Source organism: Peromyscus californicus, unplaced genomic scaffold (assembly GCF_007827085.1).
Source record: "Peromyscus californicus insignis strain IS unplaced genomic scaffold, ASM782708v3 Scaffold_21__1_contigs__length_65335640, whole genome shotgun sequence".
NCBI lineage: Eukaryota > Metazoa > Chordata > Mammalia > Rodentia > Cricetidae > Peromyscus > Peromyscus californicus.
In genome coordinates, this window is record NW_026294514.1 from 16,205,853 (window position 1) to 16,226,392 (window position 20,540).

Genomic DNA, 20,540 nt, shown 5'->3' on the forward strand with positions numbered 1-20,540 from the left:
GTGGCCTCACTTCCTGAGGACTTAAGAACGTCTTAAACTTGGCGTCTCTTTGGCAGTCCCTCTGGGTCATTTCCTACCCTCCACTTATGGCTGTTTCCAAGAATATTTGTGCCCCGTTCACTAATCTCTGTCACTACCATTCTAATCATGGTATTAAAAACTGATCAAATTACAGGAGTAAATAGACAAATTATGATTTATCTATATAATACAATATTATATAGCCATTAAAATTCACATTTCTGAGATGTAGTCAATGTTCAGAAAAAGGCCAGTAATAAAGTCAGGAAAAAATTCTATATAGCATTAAGTTTATGTATATATTTAGAAATGCTAACAGAGGCCATCTTTCGGTGATTTTCCATAATAACAAATTAAGGAGAAACAAAGTCAAATCTATTTTTTTTTAAATAATGAAATACAAATTTAATTCCATCATGTCTACTAACCAACATGTTTCAGAATGGAATTTTCTCAGTATTCAGGGTGTTACTCTCCTTGGGAAATGGTAACAAATCCTTTTGTATTTGCAAGTATTAATCCTATTTTGTGGGAATGGCCGGATAAAACAGCACAACCAGAAGTTAGCGGTTTGTTGGGAAACTACAGGAATTGTCAACAGAGTCTGAGTGCTGTTCCCTGTAAATCCACCCGATGCCCTCTATAAAGCCCTTCACCATCTCATTGCCAATGCCAACATGTATTTTCTCAGACCCTCTCCTGGTCACTGTCTAAGTGCAAGAAGAGTGTCGCCTCTAGTTAAGCAGGAATACATTTTGAGTCATAGTAACAGGCTTACAAGCACCATAAGGAATTGCATACTTTGAGGAGTGACTCCCTCAGCCACATGTCAGTACACAGCACTCGGAGAGAGCGGCTTCCGTAAGAAGCTTTAGGTTCTACAGAGTCACCTATGTCTGGAGCCACCGTGATTAGGAAGCTGCTCCCACCAGGTCCACCTCTCCTTTTTCCAGTGCCAAAGCCAGCTATTAAAAAGTATAGTCTACCCAGAAACTAGCTACAGTACGTCTGCTAAAAGTGCCCGAGGAAACTCAAGCATACCTTAAGGCATTCTTGCCAGAATAAACACTGAGGTATAGCCACTGGTTTTATTGAACTCTTCAGATGTTATGCCCTAAGTTAAATCCCTGGCTGCAAGGAAATTCTAAGAAAGGTTTTGTGTGTGTGTGTGTGTGTGTGTGTGTGTGTGTGTGTGTTATTTTTTGCTTTTTTTAATCTTATACTCTGTAAGAAGGGAGGATTGATTGAACCACAGCACCAGACCGTGTTTATCACATTCCCTGTCTCACTGAAGCTACTAACAATGTTGGTGTTTGGTGGGTTATTTTGGAGTTTGATTTGTTTTGAGATGGAGTCTCATACTGTAGCCCAAGCTAATGTGAAACTCATTATATAGTCCAGGCTGGCCTCAAACTCAGGGCAGTCCTTCTGCCTCTGCCTCTCGAATGTTTCCTGACTACTCTTTTGACACTGCTAGCTTTTCCCTTCTTTGCAGAATTCTTATCTCTTGATGGGTGTTGATGTGTGGATATTGGTATGGGTGTGTATGTGCATGTGTGTGAGTACACATGCAGTTGTCTGTGGGTGTGCAAATGTAGAGGCCAAAGACCAGCAATCTCAGTAGCTCTCCATCTTATTTTTAAGGCAAGATCTCTTACTGAACCTGGTGCTCAGTAGTGGACTAGTTTGGCTGTCTGCAAGACCCGGGAATCCTCCTGTCTCTGTTTCCCCTTTGCCTGGGTTACAGGCACACACTGCTTCCTGGGCTATTTATATGAGTGTTGGACATCAGGTTCTAGTCATCATAGTTTCATTGCAAGTATTTTCCCAAATGAGCTGTCTCCCCTCCCCTTTCTCTCTTGGTTTCTATGACATGACTCTCTACTGATTCCCTTCTGGAGTAACTACTTCTAAGGTTCCTGGTTCAGCCTCACTTGCCTGCCTCCTAATGAATGTTTCCAAGAATTTTATTGACAGTCTTGTCTTTTCTTATTGCACATCCTTTCTTCTCTGTTCTTGTGACAAGGGCATTCTCTCCTAAGACTTTAAACCTGAGATACTAGATACTTCTTCTTTAGTCCGGACATCTCTTCTAAGTTGCAGCTGCCTATTAGGCCTTTCCCTCAAATGTCTCAAGTGTTTTAGTATGCCTAAATGTTCCTTACTCCCTAAAGCTTAACTCTGTTGTTCTTTTATCATATTGAATAAAAGTTACCAAACCATCATATCACTAAAGCTAAAGACTTGGGTATTATTCCAAACAGATCCTTCCTTTTACTCTACAGTCAGTCCTATCTACCCACCTTCTTAACTTCCTTATGTCACTTGTTTAATCCTTTGGAAAATCCCCTGGTTTAGACCCTTATCATCTCTGGTTCAGATGGCTACAGGAACCTCCCCACTATAACGTAAGGAATCATAGGAACTATAGAGCTCACTGGAGACAACATGGGAGAATATCTCGATGACCTAAGTGGTGACATTTTAGAAGTAACACCAGAAGCACAACCCAGTGAAGGACATCAGGACTCTGTTAAAATGAAACACTTCTGGTCTAGGAAAGATACTGTTGAGGCACTACAAAAACAAGCCACTAACAGTGGAGGATGTTTGCCAGAGACCCATCTGATAAATGACTGCCATGCCAGATCTGCAAGCAAATTACTAAAACTCAGCAATACAGAGTGAACCATTGAAAACGGCCCAAAGATGTTAACAGACATCTCACCAAAGATACACAGGTGGCAAACCATCTATGACATCATAAGTCATCGGGAATATGCAAGTTAAAATGAGATACCATCCTTGCCTGTTAGAATGGTCCAAGGCCGGAACATAGCACCACCGAAAGCTACTGAAAAAGCAGAGAACAGGAGCTCTACTTTGGGGAGCTGAAGGGAGTGCATGATGGCACAGCTATGTGATAAGGCAGTTTGGCACTTTCTTTTAAAACTAAACATAGTCTTAACCACATGATCTGGCAACTGCCCTCCTCAGTATTTACTGAAAGGCGTTGAAACTTCCGTCCATACAAAAACCTGCACACTCATGTTTACAGCAGCTTGGTTCGTAATTGGCGAAACTTGGAAGCAACCAAGGAGCCCTTCCGTAGATAGAACCAGAGAGAGGGAGATTATTCAGTGCTAAAACAAAATGAGCTATCAGACCACAACAACAGGGGGTCGGGGGGGGGGGGACGACTTGAAGAAAACTTAAATGCAGATTACCAAGTAAAATAAACCAATCTGAAAAGGCTACATCGTGTATGATTCCAACTATATGACATTCTGGAAGTTAAAACCATGAAGGCGAAAATTTGCATATTCCCAATGACATATGATTTCAATTTGCATATTCCCGATGACACGTGATGTCACATACTTGTCAGGAAAGATAGATGAACAGGCGGAGCACAAAGGACTTGAGGGCATTGAGGCTACGTGTGCGACGGTGATGGCAGCTGCATGTCACACAATCATCCACACCCAAGCAGCGTACAACGGAGAACCCTGTGACCCTGTAACCTGTAACCATGGAGTTAGGGTGGTCATGACCGCACCACTTTGGCTGGGGGCGTTGATAATGGGGGAAGTTAACCGTGTGTCTGAGCAGAGGTGTCGGGGACATCTTCGAACCATCCTAGTTGATAAAAACCCAGATTTGTTCTATGAAGAGTCTATTAAGAGCATTGCAGGGGAGAGGGGCCGGCAAGATGCTCAATGGGTCACTGCTACACACGTGGGGGACTGGAGTTTGGATCCTCAGCGTCTAGGAACACATCAAGTAGTGAGAGCAGCCCACACGCTGTAGGCAGACACGGGGATCCCCGGAGAAAGGTGCCAGCTGGACTCCCTGGACTGGTTCACTCTGTGTTCGGGTGGTGAGAGATCTGGATCAATTATACGGTGGAGAGCAGTCAAGTAAGAAACCCAGTGTCAACCTCTGTGTTCAACACGCACATACCTGCACACGTGTGCACCCACATGCATATGCTGTACACACATGTGAACCCACATGTATGTGCACACACCACACACACACACACACACACACACACACACACACACACACACACACACACTCAGTATTGCAGGAGCGAGGGAGATAACTCAGTAAGTAAAGTACTTGCAAGAGAGTCTAAATTAATTCCCAGAACCCATCTAAGAAGCCAAGTATGGCAGGATCTCTGAGGGTCACTTGCCAGCTCATCTGTAGTCTACTTGGCAAGATGCAGACCTTCAAGAGACCCTATGTTTAAGGGGGCCAGGGTGTCACACACACAAACCATAGCAGTGCCACAAAAACCACTCACGCTCACTGTGTAGCAGACCTAGTTCTGGTGGCCGGAAAAAGCACACTGGTTTTTAAAGTTCTGTTTTGGCGTTACCCAAATCTTGCCACCCCTGAAAACAGCACTGCTGCGTGCCTATCCTTCCTGCTCAGGATGCCTCCTATGGCTCCTCCTTCATTCTTCTCCCCCAGAAAAGCTCCTCATTCATATTCAATTGGGGAGGAAGCATCAACACTCCTCTGAAGCTGTCTTCAACTCTCCCAGGTGCTGCCTCCTTCCCCGGACTTCCATTCTAGCATGATGTCATCGAGCATAATCGTTTGCAGGTCTGCCTCCTCAAGAGCAAGCCTTTCTTCATCACTTGGAATCCTCCACCTCCTGTGAATTAGGATGCAGGAGGTGCTGGGTGATTGCTAACTGCACGATTGCCTTGCAGGGTGCTGCGGTGTGGGCAGAGAGGCACACAGAGTGATACCCAGTTGGTGAGGAACATAGTGATCTTTGATGTGCAAACATCCTGCCTGTTTTTTGAAATCGGGCCCAAGGTCTGCCTCTTTCATGAGGCTTTTCTTAATACCTTCAGTTTCCATCTGTGCTACAAATGGTAGCACCCTGGATGGCACTCCAGAAGACATTTTCGCTGCATTCCTAACACTTGTTTTCCCAACAAGCAGAAAGTTCCTTGAAGATAAGGATTGTGTTCCATTTCCTTGAGTCTTGAATGCCTGTTAAATAGCTCCCCGGAACAGCACCAGGCAAGGAGCAGCACCCCAAGTCACCTCATGAGGCCAGCCTGACTCTGGATGACTTTGCTAAAAGTATTACATCGTAGCTTTAAGGCTACAAGTAAAGGGTGATTTGTGAATGTCTTGAGCCATGCTAGGATTCATAAGCATGGTGTTTTCCCAACAGCCATCATTAATATTCTTCAACACTAGTTTAACAAGAATTCTTCCTAAGGAAACCTAAAACCTAAATGAATCAGTTCTGGTAGTTCTAGTAGTGTAGACCTAGAATCCAATCACTCGTGAGGTTCATGAGTTCAAGGACAGCCTGGGCTACACAGTGAGAATCTATCTCAAAGAGCACAACAAAACCCATGGACAGGAGTAGCTGGGGGCCACAATCCTACCTTTCACTTATTCCTCTGCTGTTCACACATCAGTACCCTATCTATCTGTCACCATCCTTGTCCCTGGTCTGTTAGGAAACTCAGGAGTACTGAGCATTCAATTTCTTCTTCTCAGCACTTAGTGGGTTATTTTAAGAAAGAAAGGAAGCTGGGTGTCAGTGGTGCACGCCTTTAATCCCAGCACTTGGGAGGAAGGGGCAGGCTGATCTCTGAGTTCGAGGCCAGCCTGGCCTACAGAGCAAGTTCCAGGAGAGCCAAAGCAGCATGGAGAAACCCTGTCTCCAATAATGAGAGAGAGAGAGAGAGAGAGAGAGAGAGAGAGAGAGAGAGAGAGAGAGGGAGGGAGGGAAAGGAAGAAGAGGAGGAAGAAGAAGAGGAAGAGGAGGAGGAGATGGAAAGAAGGAAGGGGAAGAGAGAAAAGAAATAATGACCTTGGGAAGGGGTCGTGTTATGGGGGACACAAAGGGATCTGGAGGAGGGAAATGGGGTTGATTATGATTGTATGTATGAAAATCTTAAAGAAAAACAACTTCGCCACCTCTGTTCCATGTATTGCTAACATAAAGTATGTCTGGACAGGTGCTAAAAGGCTCCGTGCAATAACTAGATAACAGAGTTTTTCTCTGCCTGCCTGTGCAGATACACTCTGGAGCATCTCTCCCCACAGTCCCCACCAGCAGCACATGCATGTATGCACACATCCTACCCAAAATGCGATGGCAGAGATGAAGAGAGACCCAAGACTCTTGGCAAGAAAAAAAAATGATTTCAGTTGCTGAAGTCCTTAGAAGTTTCTGCCACTGACCTTGACACTGCTGTTTCCTGTTTTCTAACAAACTCTCCTCCTCTCTACTCAATTATCATAGCAGCAGTTTCCAGTTTACCCCTTCCAGGCCCACTGTATGAAGGCCACCCTAACATAAAAGCGAGCACATGAGTGGCCCGCAACAGCCTATGTGCTCACATGGGTAAGCCACCAGCCACTGGGCAAGTGCTTTCCCTGGGCCTGTTGTGCGTCCATCCCACTGACTGGTGTGATAGGTACAGAAGGATGAGGTAGAAGGCCTTCCTCGTCAGCAAGCCAGTACACTCTGGGGAACCTTCTGGATCTAGTCACTTGAGGACCTCGGAGGCTGAGGGAAAAAGCTCTGAGAGGTGAAGAGGCAAACAGAGGAAGCGACAAATCCTACAAAGACCAATGTTACAGGAAAACAATTCACAGCTTCCAAGTGGTTGTTCATAAGGGACAGAACCAGATGAAGGTCAGAGTGTCAGGGAAGGCTTTGTAGGTGCTGGACAGTAAACATCTATCCCTGTTAGTGAAGAAAGGCTCACATTGCTTTGAAAACTCACAGCCAAAGGGGGCGTCAAGATGGCGCATGAGAACAGGCTCTTACCCCCAAGCCTGAGTTCAATCCCCGGAATCAGAAGCAGAAGAGAATGGACTCCTGCAGTTTGTCCCCTGACCTCTACACATGCAGCAGGGCATGTGCAGACACACACAAACACATGCACACACGATAATTAAAAAAAATATATAGTTTAAACAGAGCCAAGAGAAGGGAGCCTCTGAGAATACAATGATTAAATGTGATATAGCAACTGAGATATGATCCTGGGGACAGAAAGTAAATCAAGTAAAAATGTGGATAAGCTGTGAAGCTTAGTTAACGGTGATATACCAATATTGATTCATTAATTGTAAGAAATGGACCTTCCTAAAATAAGAGCGACCCAGGCACAGGGTATCTGGGAGCTCACTAAGCCTTTGGCTCAGTTTCTCTATAATTCTGAATCCGTGCTAAAAAAACTAATGTCAATTTGGCAAAGGAGAGAGAACGCCCTATAGAGCGTTTCTGGCGATGGAAATAGGAAGGAGTTGACTTAACAGGGGCCCTTTTGGAAAGGAGTGACTGTCGTCCAGTGTGGCGTCTGTAGCTGGATCAGAGGTGCCTGCAGCCATGCCGAGTGCGAGCTCGCTTCCCCCAGGTTGAATTCTTGGCAGGCGGCCGCAGCATTTGTGCACTGATTATGATTTTGAGATGCATTGTCAGTAACCAGGGTGTATAATGGCGCTTCAGCTCTAATTACTCTTCTCTCCACAGGTGTCTGGAAAGGGTCCAGATGGAAGCGCACACAACCTCCGCTTCGAAGGGATGGAGAGGCAGTATGCATCCTTACCCAGGTAGGGTCTAGAGGGGTCTCCCAGCCCCAGCTCACCCACAAAGGAAGCGTTTAGAGATGTCTGTGTGAACTAGAAATTTGGCTTCGAGATGGGGAACATGTTAGAGTTTTGCCTTGCTGCCGTCTGCTGTGGTCCTAACGCCATCTTCACAACTGTGCTAAGAATTGAAACACTTGTGGGGTATTTTTTAAGGGGAGAGAATAGTATATCACTGCAATCGAACATGTCAGCAGGAATATTGGATCCTGGATGGAATGCCTAAGCCATGGCTATAAAAATGGTATTGAACATCCTGCACCAAGCTTAGAGACAATAACATGGGAAATCCTGTGTCCTAGAAGTTTCCCGAGAGAAAGGGCAGGCTGGCCTTAACCTTGGAGCTTCAGGTGGGTGTTAAAAAGAGGGAGAGAAACATGAGCCTGGAAGGTGTTTTTAGAATCTGCCTGTGCCCTTGAGGCAGTGAGCAAATATTGCTAAGAGGCCCAGACAAGTGGCAGAATACAAAGAACTTCGTGGGAAAAGTTTGCTTGGCCGAGCTGACCTAACTTGATCCCTGTATGCTGTAACAAGACACCCCTGGAAAGGAGATACAGTTCACAAAGGTTGGGGCTGTTATCTGAGAGGTGTAGAGTCCAGTCAATCGTACTGGTCTACCATCAGGAGCACATGACAAATAGGAGACCTTTCCAAGATGACTTACAGCCCCCTTCCAGGGGAGTCCAATAAGTTGAGAGTGTGAGAATTAGTGAGTTCAGAAAGAAACAGAGAAAGGTGAATGCCAGCCACCAGCCTGAAGTAACTGAGTATCACCTTAGAAAGGGCAGACGAGGCTTCGCTGTCATCAGACCTGAGCCGCAGAGCTGTTGACGCAGAGATGCAGTTGCTGTTGAGTGACATGTGGGCTCTACTTCTGTGGGTGAAGCGACAAAAATAGTGTCCTGAATTTTCTATCAGCCACAGCCTAGGTGACCATCTGCTCTTAGAAAAAGTATGTTAGGGCTGGACAGATGGCTTGTCGTTTAAAGTGCTTGCCACACGAGCGTCACGCATGGGGACCAGAGTTCAGATTCTCCGGTATCCAGGTAAATGGCAGGTGGGTGTGGTGTCCCACCTGAAACTCCTGCACTCCGAAGGCAGAGGATGCCTAATTCAAGCTTGCTAGCTAGACCCGCTGTAACTGCAAGCTCTGGGTTCAGCTGAGATGCCTTAAAGAGGAAGATGGACTTCAAGGAAGAAAGACTCCTGATGTCAGCTTCAGGCTTCCACATGTACATGACCAGATGTGTGTGTGTACCCATACAAGTGTACTCACACACATGTGTGCACAAGTGTTCATGCCTGCACATACACACAGAGGCACCACACATACACATGAAAAATATGTTGATTTTCAAAAACAATAAAGCCATATATTTACCAGGGTACCAATTTTTAACATTTTCCCTGGTAGGATATAGGAAGTGCAGGCTTTAAAAAGCTTTGATGCAGCTGTATTTTATACATCTCCCTATTTCCTTTATATGTTATCATGTAAGGGTTTTTTTTTTTCTTTTTCTTTCTTTCCTCAGCTATGATTAGTTTCCTGCCCCTATTTTTTCCTCTGGCTTAGCATTTTGTTTTCATTTTGAAAAATGGAGTCATTTCCAAACTTCATTTGAAATACTGAAATATAAGGTTTCCGGCTTTCACTGTTGACGTCTATGGAGATTGTGGTTAAGGCAAAGAAAGGAAGAAATTCTTAGGGGAAGTGCGGAGAGGAGGGGGAAAAAATCATTTTAATGTCTTCCTGGCCAGCTTGCATCCTGAGTTTAGAAACTGCTCTTTTTTTTTTTTTTTTTTTTTTTTTTTTTGGTGTAAATCAAAAACACAGAAATAACATTAAAAGTCCTGTAAATCTCACTCATGTATTAATTCCCCTGTTGTAGTGGTCACCTACCATGTAGAGAGGGCCCCGAGGATATGGGCAGTGGACAAGGTCCCAGTCTGTCCTTGGGGATCCTCTTTGGTAATGGCAGGCAGTAGGCGTTTTCTCATAATGATGAAATCTCAGAGTAGTAGCTATTAAGACAAAGGCCTCTAGGTTTCCAACTCCTCTTTATTTCCCCTAATTGGCCCCTGAAATGCCCAATCATGGCTGACTCCAAACAAGTCAGTTTAGGAATAAACACTGTTGAAGGAGTTTCGTGACAAAGACAGTGTGTGGGTGCTGTTTGTGGCGCAGGAGCTATCAACACAACGTAGGAATTGGCAAAACCCCGCCAGCTCTGAGACATCAGTGTGGCTGAAAGGCAAGCATCTTAGAGGGAAAATAGTGCTGGCACCGAGTCCCTTCCCACACACAATGGTAGCCCTGGTTAGCTGCACGTGCAGTCAGATCACTATGGCTGCCTTGCAGACAGAAGTAGCCATGACGGAGCTCAGACAGGTCTGTGAGACACCAGGATTTCAGTGAGGAGCGCAAACCCAAGTTTCCATTTGGGGATCCAAAAAGAAAACACACAGTTCCCTCTCGGGCTGTGTGCTCCGTCCCTGGGCCCAACGTTCGCCCCGTGAGAAGCAGAAACGGGGAGACACCCGCTCTGCTGGTGTCTGATCTGAGGTGTGCAGACCCAGTCCCGCTAAGAGTTCGTGATACTGACCTAGTTTTCTCCATCCCTGCCTGGGGATTCTCCTGTCCTCTTACCTGACTCACACCAGCTCCCTGCTCTCTCTCCCTTTGCCAGGGGTGAGGGACAAACAGCTCTTTAGACACCAGGTCCTTATCGCAAAAGCAGGATAGTTTAAATATTTGTGGAATTAATTTCTTAATCAAAGATAGGACTAGGTCTGTCTGTAGAAAGTCACTGGCCATCCTTCCAGAGAATTTAGTCCGCCCCTTGCTGACTTGGCTCCTAGGTTGTTCATTGAGATGTCAAAGGAGCTTTAAAGGTAAAGTCAGTAACCTTGACTTCTATGTCAGATTTGGAAGCATGGATAGAAAAATGCATCCTCATCTAGGGGCTCATTCCTAAGCTTTTGGGGAACTCCATCATCTTTAAAGCAAGCTCAAGCAGGCAGCTGTCGAGCTAAATGACACCACACAGAAATAAAGCAGAACCCTGGCTAGCACTGGCAAAGACGGTTCCTAGCGCTGGGTAGTTAGGAGCTTGCCTGCGGCTAAGGGCTAAGCAATGTTAAGTGTTATTGTTAAGCAATGTTAAATCTTCTGCCTCCCAAGGAAAATGACTTTATTTCTTTTCTCCTGAGACTGCTGTGTCAGGAAAGCTGGGTCTGCTTGTAATACCACCTCATTAGCAAACCCCAGGCCTTGACTGGGGCCAGTCTTACCAGCCTATGCAGTCCCCAGTTTTCTTTGGTAGTAAACAATGAAATCAGCATCCCCCCCCCCCCCCCCCCCGCCCCCTTAGTCTTGCCTGACACAAATTATTACTCACCTACCCACCGCAAGTGAGTGGCTGTTTTCTGGGCTGTTCTAACGCGTGAACACCAAGGTACACATTTTCACTAAGAGCTTCTTTTCCGCTCTAGCCTCCCAGCCCCTTCCAATTCTCCCAGCCTCCATTCTTATTTCATGGGCCCTTCAGCTGTGGGCTCTCTGTTCACCCATCTCTGGCGCCTCCATCATTCACCTGACCCAATCCTGGCCCCCTGGGATCCCATTATCCTAGTCTCTACGGACACATGATGTTGCTCCTCTAGGTTTGCAATCAAGTGTGAGGTCGTAAGGAATGAGCAAGACAGTAAGGCACACTGCTTCTCATCTGTGGTCCCCAGCGCATGGAAGGTGGCTGGAGAAACTCATAAAACCGTTTTTATCAGCTCCATTCCAAATTTCACATTAGGCAGCACCAGCTGGGCCCCTGTTGCTGGCCAGCATTCCTTTTAATCATGTGAGCAACTCCCGGGACTCTCCCACAGTGGATGTTCTTCAGACCCTGTTCTACCAAGATGACTAAACATTCCCAAGCCTAGTCTCTAGAGATGACCTCACTTCCTTTCCGCTACGACCCCAACCCCGAGGAGGCATCTGACATTAGCCCTCAACTTCTGCTCCCCGCAGCTCAGCCTGCTGTCCTCTCCAACGCACACTTCCCAAAGGATCCGAGGAGGGTCAAAGCTTGGAGCCAGGCCATGTGTGTAGCCCCAGCTTAGCCACTTACCACCTGTGTGGCCTTGGCCAGTGATCCAGCTGCTCCAGGCTCTGCTTCCTCATCTGCAAATTGGGGATGACATCAGGGTCTCCATCTACTGGTGGCAGCATAGGGATCAGATGCGTGACAGTAATGCAATCAGTGAATAGTTAAGGGTTTTTTTTTTAACCTCATTTTTATTTGATCCTTGGGGATGAGTTTTTTCCCTTATATAGTGAAGCAAGCCCGTTCCCACTGGTGTCTCTGGGACCTGAGAACACCGACTTCCCTTCTCTGCACTGCATCTCTTGAAGCAGAACCCCCTTCGGGCTTTCCTCCCCATTGCCTGCTTTGGTAAATGCAGAGGCTCGCCTGCACAGCTTGCAGGATGTCCCTTCCACCCCATGGAAAACGCAAGGTTAACACCTGCTTGGAGATAGGCCGAGGGTCCTAATGCAGAAAGCAATTGGTTGACCCTGGGGAAATCCCAGGTGTCCCAACAATGGAGAGCGAGATAGCCCAGAAAACTAATATGATTTGAGTGGCAAGCTGTGCTAACAGACAGGCTAGGAGACAATGTTTCCTGTTGCTAGGGGATCCATATAGCAGATCCACAGTGTTGACTTGGGTCTAAACAAGAGGACAGGGCTTCTGTCCAGCAAGATATAAGGACAGGCCTAGGATCCTTCCCAGGGTAGAAGGCTAAGCATGCCACTCTAGCTGCTGGAGCAGACAGTGTGAAAGCAGTGCCCCTTTCCTCCCTGGGAGGAGTCCCAAATAGATCTGGGCACTGTTAGCTCAGGACAGGAGTGACAACCATGATGCTCTAGGGCACGAGCTAAGGAGGATGGGACTGTCTCCCCAAACCTGGCTTTTGTCCTCCACCTTCCTGTCTCATAGAGTGTCCACATTTCCTAGGGAAACGTGGCCTAAAAATGTTGGCTCTGTTCTTACAAGACACTGCAGCCTCCCGCCTCAGGCTGTTGACCATACCCTGGTACTTCCACCTGATTCCACTTCCAGCAGTTTCCTTGGTGTAAATTATCACCTGTATCTTCAAGGATTCAGTTCTAATCGCTGCAATGAAGGACCCAGTGGGATGGCTAGCCTCCATACCTCTCTCTTGCTGAGATCCCAGTCACACATCTGTTTCACACATCCATCTTTCCAGCTCCCCCATGCCAAATATAAGTCCTCTCTCTGTGTCTATGTGTCTGTCTGTCTATTTATCATCTCTCTCTCTGTCCCTCTCCCTCTCTCCCTCCCTTTATCTTCCATAACATTTGTTCCTGTCCTCCACAGTACCACTCTGAATTACATAGTTCTCCACTGCTGTGTTCTACTCTCATTGGCCTAAAATTCCTAGAAGTGAGAAACTTTGCCTTATACTCACTATTATTTACACCCATCACTAGACGCAGGACCACACATATAGTGGGCTCTTAATTCATTGGTATAAAGATGAGCACACATTTGTTTTCATTCAAGTAATTTAGGGGAGAGAAATTCTCCAAGGCATTCTCGACAGTCTGTCTTAAGACTGTTTTCCAATATAGTAAAGATTTCTCCACGAGAACATCTCTTTTCCCTGGAATCAATACAAGTCCAGACTTCTAAACATTTAACCCTTCACAGCATTTACTGTGTGCCAGGTACCTCTCTAAGCACTTTGCATGTATTGACTGACTTAATCCTCGCAATACCCCCTTTGACTCGGTAGCAGCCCTGCTCTTATCACCTGGTCGTGGGCAAGGGCTCTGGGTTAAAGAAAGGAGATTGCCCGAGTTCAACAAGGAAGTAACGGAGATGGGACTTGAACCTAAGCCAGTCTGCAGAGTTAACCACAGTAGCTCACGTTTCCTGGCTGTGACACTCCCTTACATCATTTTATCATCGGTTTCTCCCCCTCGCTAAACTGTAAGTGCCTTTGAGGACAGGGACTGTGTCTTATTCATCTTTGTATATGACACAGAACATTACTAATATCCAAGTTAAGTAATGCCTTTCAACCATCTCTGTACTACTGTCGTAAAATCAATCCCTTCCTCCTTCCCGTGGGCCCTTCATTTGAAATATGAACAGTTTAATGTGTAATTGCCAGATGAACATTAAGCAATATACTTTGCCTACCAAAAAGAGACTCCTGTTTTGTTAGAACGCTCCTGAGACTTGAAATAGCAGTGTCTGCAAATTGGTACTTTGGTTCTTCAAGATTAAGAATAATATCTTCTCAAAAGGAAAAAGATTATACAAACCCTTTCGGTGGAACACTGTGCAGAGCACTCTCATGGAGAAAAAGAACCCTTTTCCCAGGACCAACGAACCACTGCTCCAGCCACATTTGGCTGCTAGTCCCGATGTTGCACTATCCCGTACCACGTATGTTATTTGGGAGGAAAATACCTCGCTGAACATCTCACACAGCTTTCTGCTGGGCTGTATGATGTGAGCTGATTTTGGCTCGAATGGGCCACTTTCGAAGGAGGAAACAGCTTATGCTTTCCTCCTGCGACCCCAAAATAAATTCACTTCTAAGTATGTTCCCAGTGTTTGCAAATTGGGTAAGGTTAGATCCCAATCAGAAGAACCCTCCATAAGAACATATTCTACCGTCATACTCCAGTCTGTTTGTTTAGTTGATTGCAGCTTCCTTGCCTGTGTTGCCCTTCTCTATCCTCAGAAAGACCCCAATCCCAAGGTCATGGCTAGCTGTGAAGCCCTCTGTTCACTGTATTTTATCATTCCCAGCAGCTCTTTATCTAGGCAGCCCCTAGGACCCTCCCGCCATTTCCCTCTATGCTGAAAGGTGTCCCTTACAGATTTCTCTGTCTTCTTCTCCAGTTGGCTTCTGCTCTTCTCACCACTGTTGAACTCTCTTTGCCAACCTGACACCATCAATAACACTTGCTATATAGATCGTGGTGACATTCAGGTTCTGCAAGTATTTCCGCCAATGCCACACCAAGGGTCTTCAGCTAGAGACAGTTTAGCTCAATAACTCATTAAAAACTTGAGCACTCAGAACATTGGGTATATGTGGGAGGTGGGGTTGGTCATCTGGGTCTCCAAGCTGCATAACTAGCTACTCTCTGCCACATGCCAGCTTATCTAATAACATGCTGTATGGGCAGATATGGACTGCTCCTAGCAGTCATGACAGTAGGTAGGATGTTCTACCAGAGTCTGAGACACATTCAGCTAAAATACTCCTTCCCTAAAAGCCTTCATCAGACACTGTGAATCATGGCCCATCTCTTGACACCTTTCTCATGGGGCGACTTTATCTGAAGGAACTTCCTTACCACCAGAGGCCTTCTGGGCCATGACTGAGGCTGCTAGTCTGTCTGTAAGAATGCTAAGAGAAAACTACAAAACCTGCATAGATGGAATCTTGCACAATTGCCTTTGACAGGGTTCAGTGCCTTTTGAAAATCAGTTGTACACCCTCCTACACCCCCCATTGACACCCTCCTACACACCCAGTGACACCCTCCTACACCCCCATTGACACCCTCCTACACCCCCATTGACACCCTCCTACACCCCCCAGTGACACCCTCCTACACCCCCCAGTGACACCCTCCTACACCCCCCAGTGACACCCTCCTACACCCCCCAGTGACACCCTCCTACACCCCCCAGTGACACCCTCCTACACCCCCCAGTGACACCCTCCTACACCCCCCAGTGACACCCTCCTACACACCCAGTGACACCCTCCTACACCCCCCAGTGACACCCTCCTACACCCCCAGTGACACCCTCCTACACACCCAGTGACACCCTCCTACACACCCCATTGACACCCTCCTACATGCCCCCCAAGCCTGATCTTTCTCATCCTTTCTCCCCAAGTTCAGTTTTGAAAATCTGGTCTTTGGGCTCTCTCCCTAGTGGAGTGAACTGCCTGTTTGAATGACCTCTGACATTTCCTCGGTTTTAATGCTGAGGACAAAAAATGATGAATTAGCAGCAATTTAATTCTTTGTGAGATGACTGTGTGCCCAATGTCAACTCAAACTTCCTGAAAATGCAAAAAGCCCTAGCATGGAATGTCGCTTTAAGGTGCCAAACAGCTGAGGTCAAGGGTTAATGCTACTACCGTATCATTTTTATGTCACTTAGTTCCTCAGATAAAAGTCCATTTTAATCAAACTTTTCATCATTTCCTCATAGGCAATATATCCTTGATGCCAGTTAGAGTATTTGATATTAATTATTCAGTCGAAAGCCTCCATTATGAGTTTAGTTGAAATATTTGTGATTTAAAACATGTTAAGACCCATTACAGTACTGATGTCCCCAAAGTAATTTTAACTGAATCTTGATGGGCCATATATTAAATTCCATACTTTTTTTTTTTTACTTTTTGTCTCATTTTCCATAGCAAATTCTAAACTGTTGCATATTTGTTGGCTAAGTACTCTTTGTAGGGGAAGAGTATGTGCCTGCAATTTCCAGAGTACCAAATCTGACATTACCTTGGACTTGAAATATGCTAAGCTAGGTAAGCACTCCTTATTTCCCCCATTGCGTGTATTTAAAGGAGTGTTAGCATTTACTTCCCACTTCTCCAGCCAAAAGTAAAGAAGGTTGTTTTGTGCATAGGCATCTGCTTAGTTTAGACTGTTGCTCTCTCATTTCTCATATTCCTTGGTAACTCTTGATGTTTTCCTATTTTATTACCATCCCACCATCTGCCTCCAGAAGCTCATCGCCCTGGAATTATGGTGGCAGTTTTCTTAACAGTACTGCACTGTTCTGCACAATGTGTGTGATCTCGTTCTGCACCCGCCTCCTCCTTGGGTCTTATAGACTGCCAGCTGTATGCTACTGTCCCTTGGCTCCAGTTCCTGGCTTTGCTTTGTACAGGAATCCTTGTGTTAACTTACTGCATGCAGGTCATTAATTCATCCTCGAATCTGATACAAGTATTTTTGCTGTCTGTGCCATTTCATTATTTCAGATGACACAACATTACTACAACATGTAAGCATCCTGGATAAAAACATTTGTGCATAACCAAATGTGTGAATGTGTTATATTATTCTATAGGAATCATTAACAGTAAAAACACTAAATATATTTTTCCTCTTTATATACCAATATCCACACGAAATTATTTCAAAGATACCATGTCTATTCTTGAGCTAGTCAATGGTATTTTAAAAAGAAAAATCAAGCCATAAACAATTGAAGGTGGTGTGGGGGCAGGTTTGTGAAATGCTTCAAGGAGTAGTAATCTGTGATTACTAGTAATACTAGTCATTAGTGTATTTTTATATGCATGATCTTCTATCCTCCCCCGCTAGCTAGGTATTGGTCATTATGATGCTCTTTTAGTTAACAATTACAAAGTCTTCAAACTGGAAAAAGCAGGACCAGAATCCAAACTCAGCTGTAACAGAATATTATTTTAAGGTGTGTTACTTTTGTTTATGTTGCATTTGTTTAACTCTGTGAAGCTGTGTTACTTTGCCTGTCTAAAACACCTGATGGCCTAATAAAGAGCTGAATGGCCAATAGTGAGGCAGGAGAGAGAAATAGGTGGGGCTGGCAGGCAGAGAAAGAGAGAATAAATAGAAGGAGAAACCTGGGAGAAGAAGGAAGGAGTAAGAGGAGGAGGAGGAGGAGGACTCAGGGGCCAGCCATGCAGCTACACAGCAAGCCATGGACTAAGAGTAAGATTTAGAGAAGCAAGAGAATGGGAAAAGCCCAGAGGCAAAAGGTAGATGGGATAATTTAAAGTTAAGGAAACCTGTCAAGAAACAAGCCAAGCTAAGGCCGGGCATTCATAATTAAGAATAAGCCTCCATGTGTAAATTATTTGGAAGCTGGGTGGCGGGCCCCAAAAAAGAGAAAAAACAATCAACATGCAGCTTTTTCTGCTTTCCAGAGCCTTTTTCATTTCTTTTTATTATACCACTAGCTCAAATCTCAATTGGTTAGACTATCATGCCTTCTGTTTTTTCTTTGTATAGCTTGTTTATAGAATGGAAGATATCTTAGGTCATTTTAAAAAATGAATCCATGAGTTGGGGTGTAGCTAAGTGTTAGAGTACCTGCCTAGCATACTTGAGGCCATGAGTTGAAACCACAGCACAGGCCCCCTGCACCAAATTACATTCACATTCATTTTAACATCTTTCCAAAGAAAATGGAAAATGCTGAAACCTGCAGGCTATGAGAAGCTAACAAAATATAAGACAAACAGAGAATTTATGAGGGGGAAAAAGGATGTTTAGACCCTGGATAACATAACTTTTATTCTTATATCACTATAATAATCTCTCCTCAAGTAAAATCACTCAACCATCTTTTCCTTATTAACCATTAAATTGTTTCTATTGGGAGCAGAGACGGGGAAGTGGAGCGCTCTGGCTGTACGGAATGTAAGTGCTCTGTACCCATGTGCCAGGACAGGGTTCCCAGACCCCAGCTTTCACTTTGCAATACTCTTTTACATTGGTACTCATAATGGAGCATGAGGGAAGGAGCCAGTATCTGATGCACATTTGTTGTGTTCTACCTAACTAAAAGCTGTGGGGAGGGGGTTGCCTTTAAACATGTTGCTTCATCCATGTCCTGTAATACCTTGATGTTTAGATGAATGAAAAGACACTTGGGGATGCAAAGTAATATGGTCGAGACTGTGGGTCTTGTTGTCAGTCTTCTTCTTTTTACCTCTGAGATCTCTGGTCTCTGCACTATGTCAAGGTGTCCTGTTCCAGCCTTACTGAAAACAATTTGGAGAGAGGCGTTCCATAACCATCCACAATGAGGCAGCCCTCCTGGTCCTGAGCCTGTCCTAAACTCGCACAATAAATAACTTGGGGACATTAACAGGAACAGGCCCCTGGTGGGTATTCAAGATTACTACAAGCAGACTCCATGAACCACGGAGCCCCCTTAGCATGCATGGTTAAATACCCACCTCTTCCCACTGAATTACCTTTGTAACGGTGCACTTTTTTAAAGACTGCATCCATGTTATGCAAAGTGATTGAAAGTATGTGACATAAGTCAGTTCTACTTCAGCAACTCTTGTAGCCAAGAGAGAATTCTTGATCCTTTTAGGGTGTGGTTCTGGTAGATCCTTGAGGGGACATGGCTGAGAAGCCAGTACCAGACCTTGGTGGGAGATTTGCTTCAACTGACTTTGGTACTTCAAATACTGGGAAGGGGAATTGGCAGTGGGTTACCATGGCAGTACCACTTGAGCCCATCTGTGCCCTTGTTCTCATGTGGCACAGGCCCCACGGCCTCAGTCATTATGCTGAGAACACCTTGGTCCAACTCCATCACTTCCAGCAAGGGCAAACATTTGTAGTACAAATGGGAAAGGGGTTGGTACAAAAAAGAGCAGCTTCCAGAATGTGCTCTGGCTTCTATTCCAAGTCTTCAATTAAAGCCTAGACAGAAGTGGCTCGGGCTTGTCCCAACAGAACATTGTCCTGTGCCACAATTAGTACAACTGACCCTTGTGGTTGAATGTAGAATGACATGTTAAGTAGGTGGGGACCTGGCAATTCTCATTGGCCGTGCTCCACCAACAGGATACTCTGAGACATCATTAGTCCCCTTCAAAACTGGCCGATGCTTGGAAGGAGACAGGGTGGTGACTGCTCAGATAAGGTTTCTGCCTGCTAATTGCCTACATGTAGAGGGAGCAAATGCAGACCCACATCCCGAAATGATAGCGTCTGACGGCCTGGTTTTTACAAGAAACTAGAAGGAACCGTAATTGTTCTAGCGGGAGTCTGAGATGGAAACTAAGCACGTCGAGCTATTTTGTGAAGGTATTTGCCGCAATGAAGTCCTTTTCCTGGAAGCATTCATGTAAATGCAGGATGGAGTCTGTATCAAGCCTCTCAGACATTTCCAGTGGTACGTTGGTGCCTTTGATGACTTATGCTAAACGATCTGGACTGTGGGACAACCCTTACTGTACTGCTACCATCAAAATGAAGTCCATGTATAAGACAGAGCTTGTAGCCAGCGTGTTATATGAGTAACTTCCAGATGTGCTGCCTGTGCTGGGATTGAGACACTGTGATGACTGCCTGCTGTGGGCCAGTTACAGACCAGTCACTCACGTCCGCCCTTTATCAACAGCTTGGATTTCTCTGTCCTTGTGATCTCTCCTTTCATCGCTAATTACAGTGATAATGATGATGATGATGATGATAATAACAATAATAATAAACAGTAAGTCACTGGGACTGCCTGCAGTTTTATCAGTCTACATAGATGAGTTTGCAAAGTGTTGACCTCTCCTTGTTCCATCATTCAGCAGCTGTCACTGACTACTTGCTAAGTTCCACAAGCCCTGAGAGGACCACAATGAGCTCAGAAGGGCACGGTTCCTCTTCTATAGTATTTATATTCAAGTGGAGAAGAAAGTAACTAATCAATAATAAATAAATAGAAAATCGCCACACTGCCCAGCACCAATGAAAGGACAGCTGTATTATTCAAAAAATAAAATGTGAATTTGGACCAATTCAAGGGAGGGAATTAGACATGTGTTATGTTCTGAAGGAGGTTAAGGAGAAGAAATAGAACATGGAAGGCCACAACGTATGTTGTAGCCTTGTGGTAGGAGGAGGCTTGACAGAGGCTGAGAGAGAGCGCTGTGTGGCTGGAAGAGAGGGTGGTGAGAACTTAGCGGGGGAGGCAGGAGTCAGATTATCCGTGGGCAAGTGAGCGCTGTTTATATTTACTCAAAGATTAATTAGAAGCCTCGGCCGAGCTTTAAGTAATGGGAGGATGGAGTCAGAC

General features: G+C 45.3%; 1 protein-coding gene across 1 annotated transcript in view; it reads left to right on the top strand.

Annotated features, from left to right (window-relative positions):
• Window positions 1–20,540, top strand: part of Pard3b (par-3 family cell polarity regulator beta) — a 986,690-nt gene that overhangs the window by 920,861 nt on the left and 45,289 nt on the right. Inside the window, exon 22 of the mRNA XM_052749631.1 lies at window positions 7,550–7,629. Within this exon, the coding sequence (XP_052605591.1) occupies window positions 7,550–7,629 (80 nt within the window). The remainder of the gene's footprint in view (window positions 1–7,549; window positions 7,630–20,540) is intronic.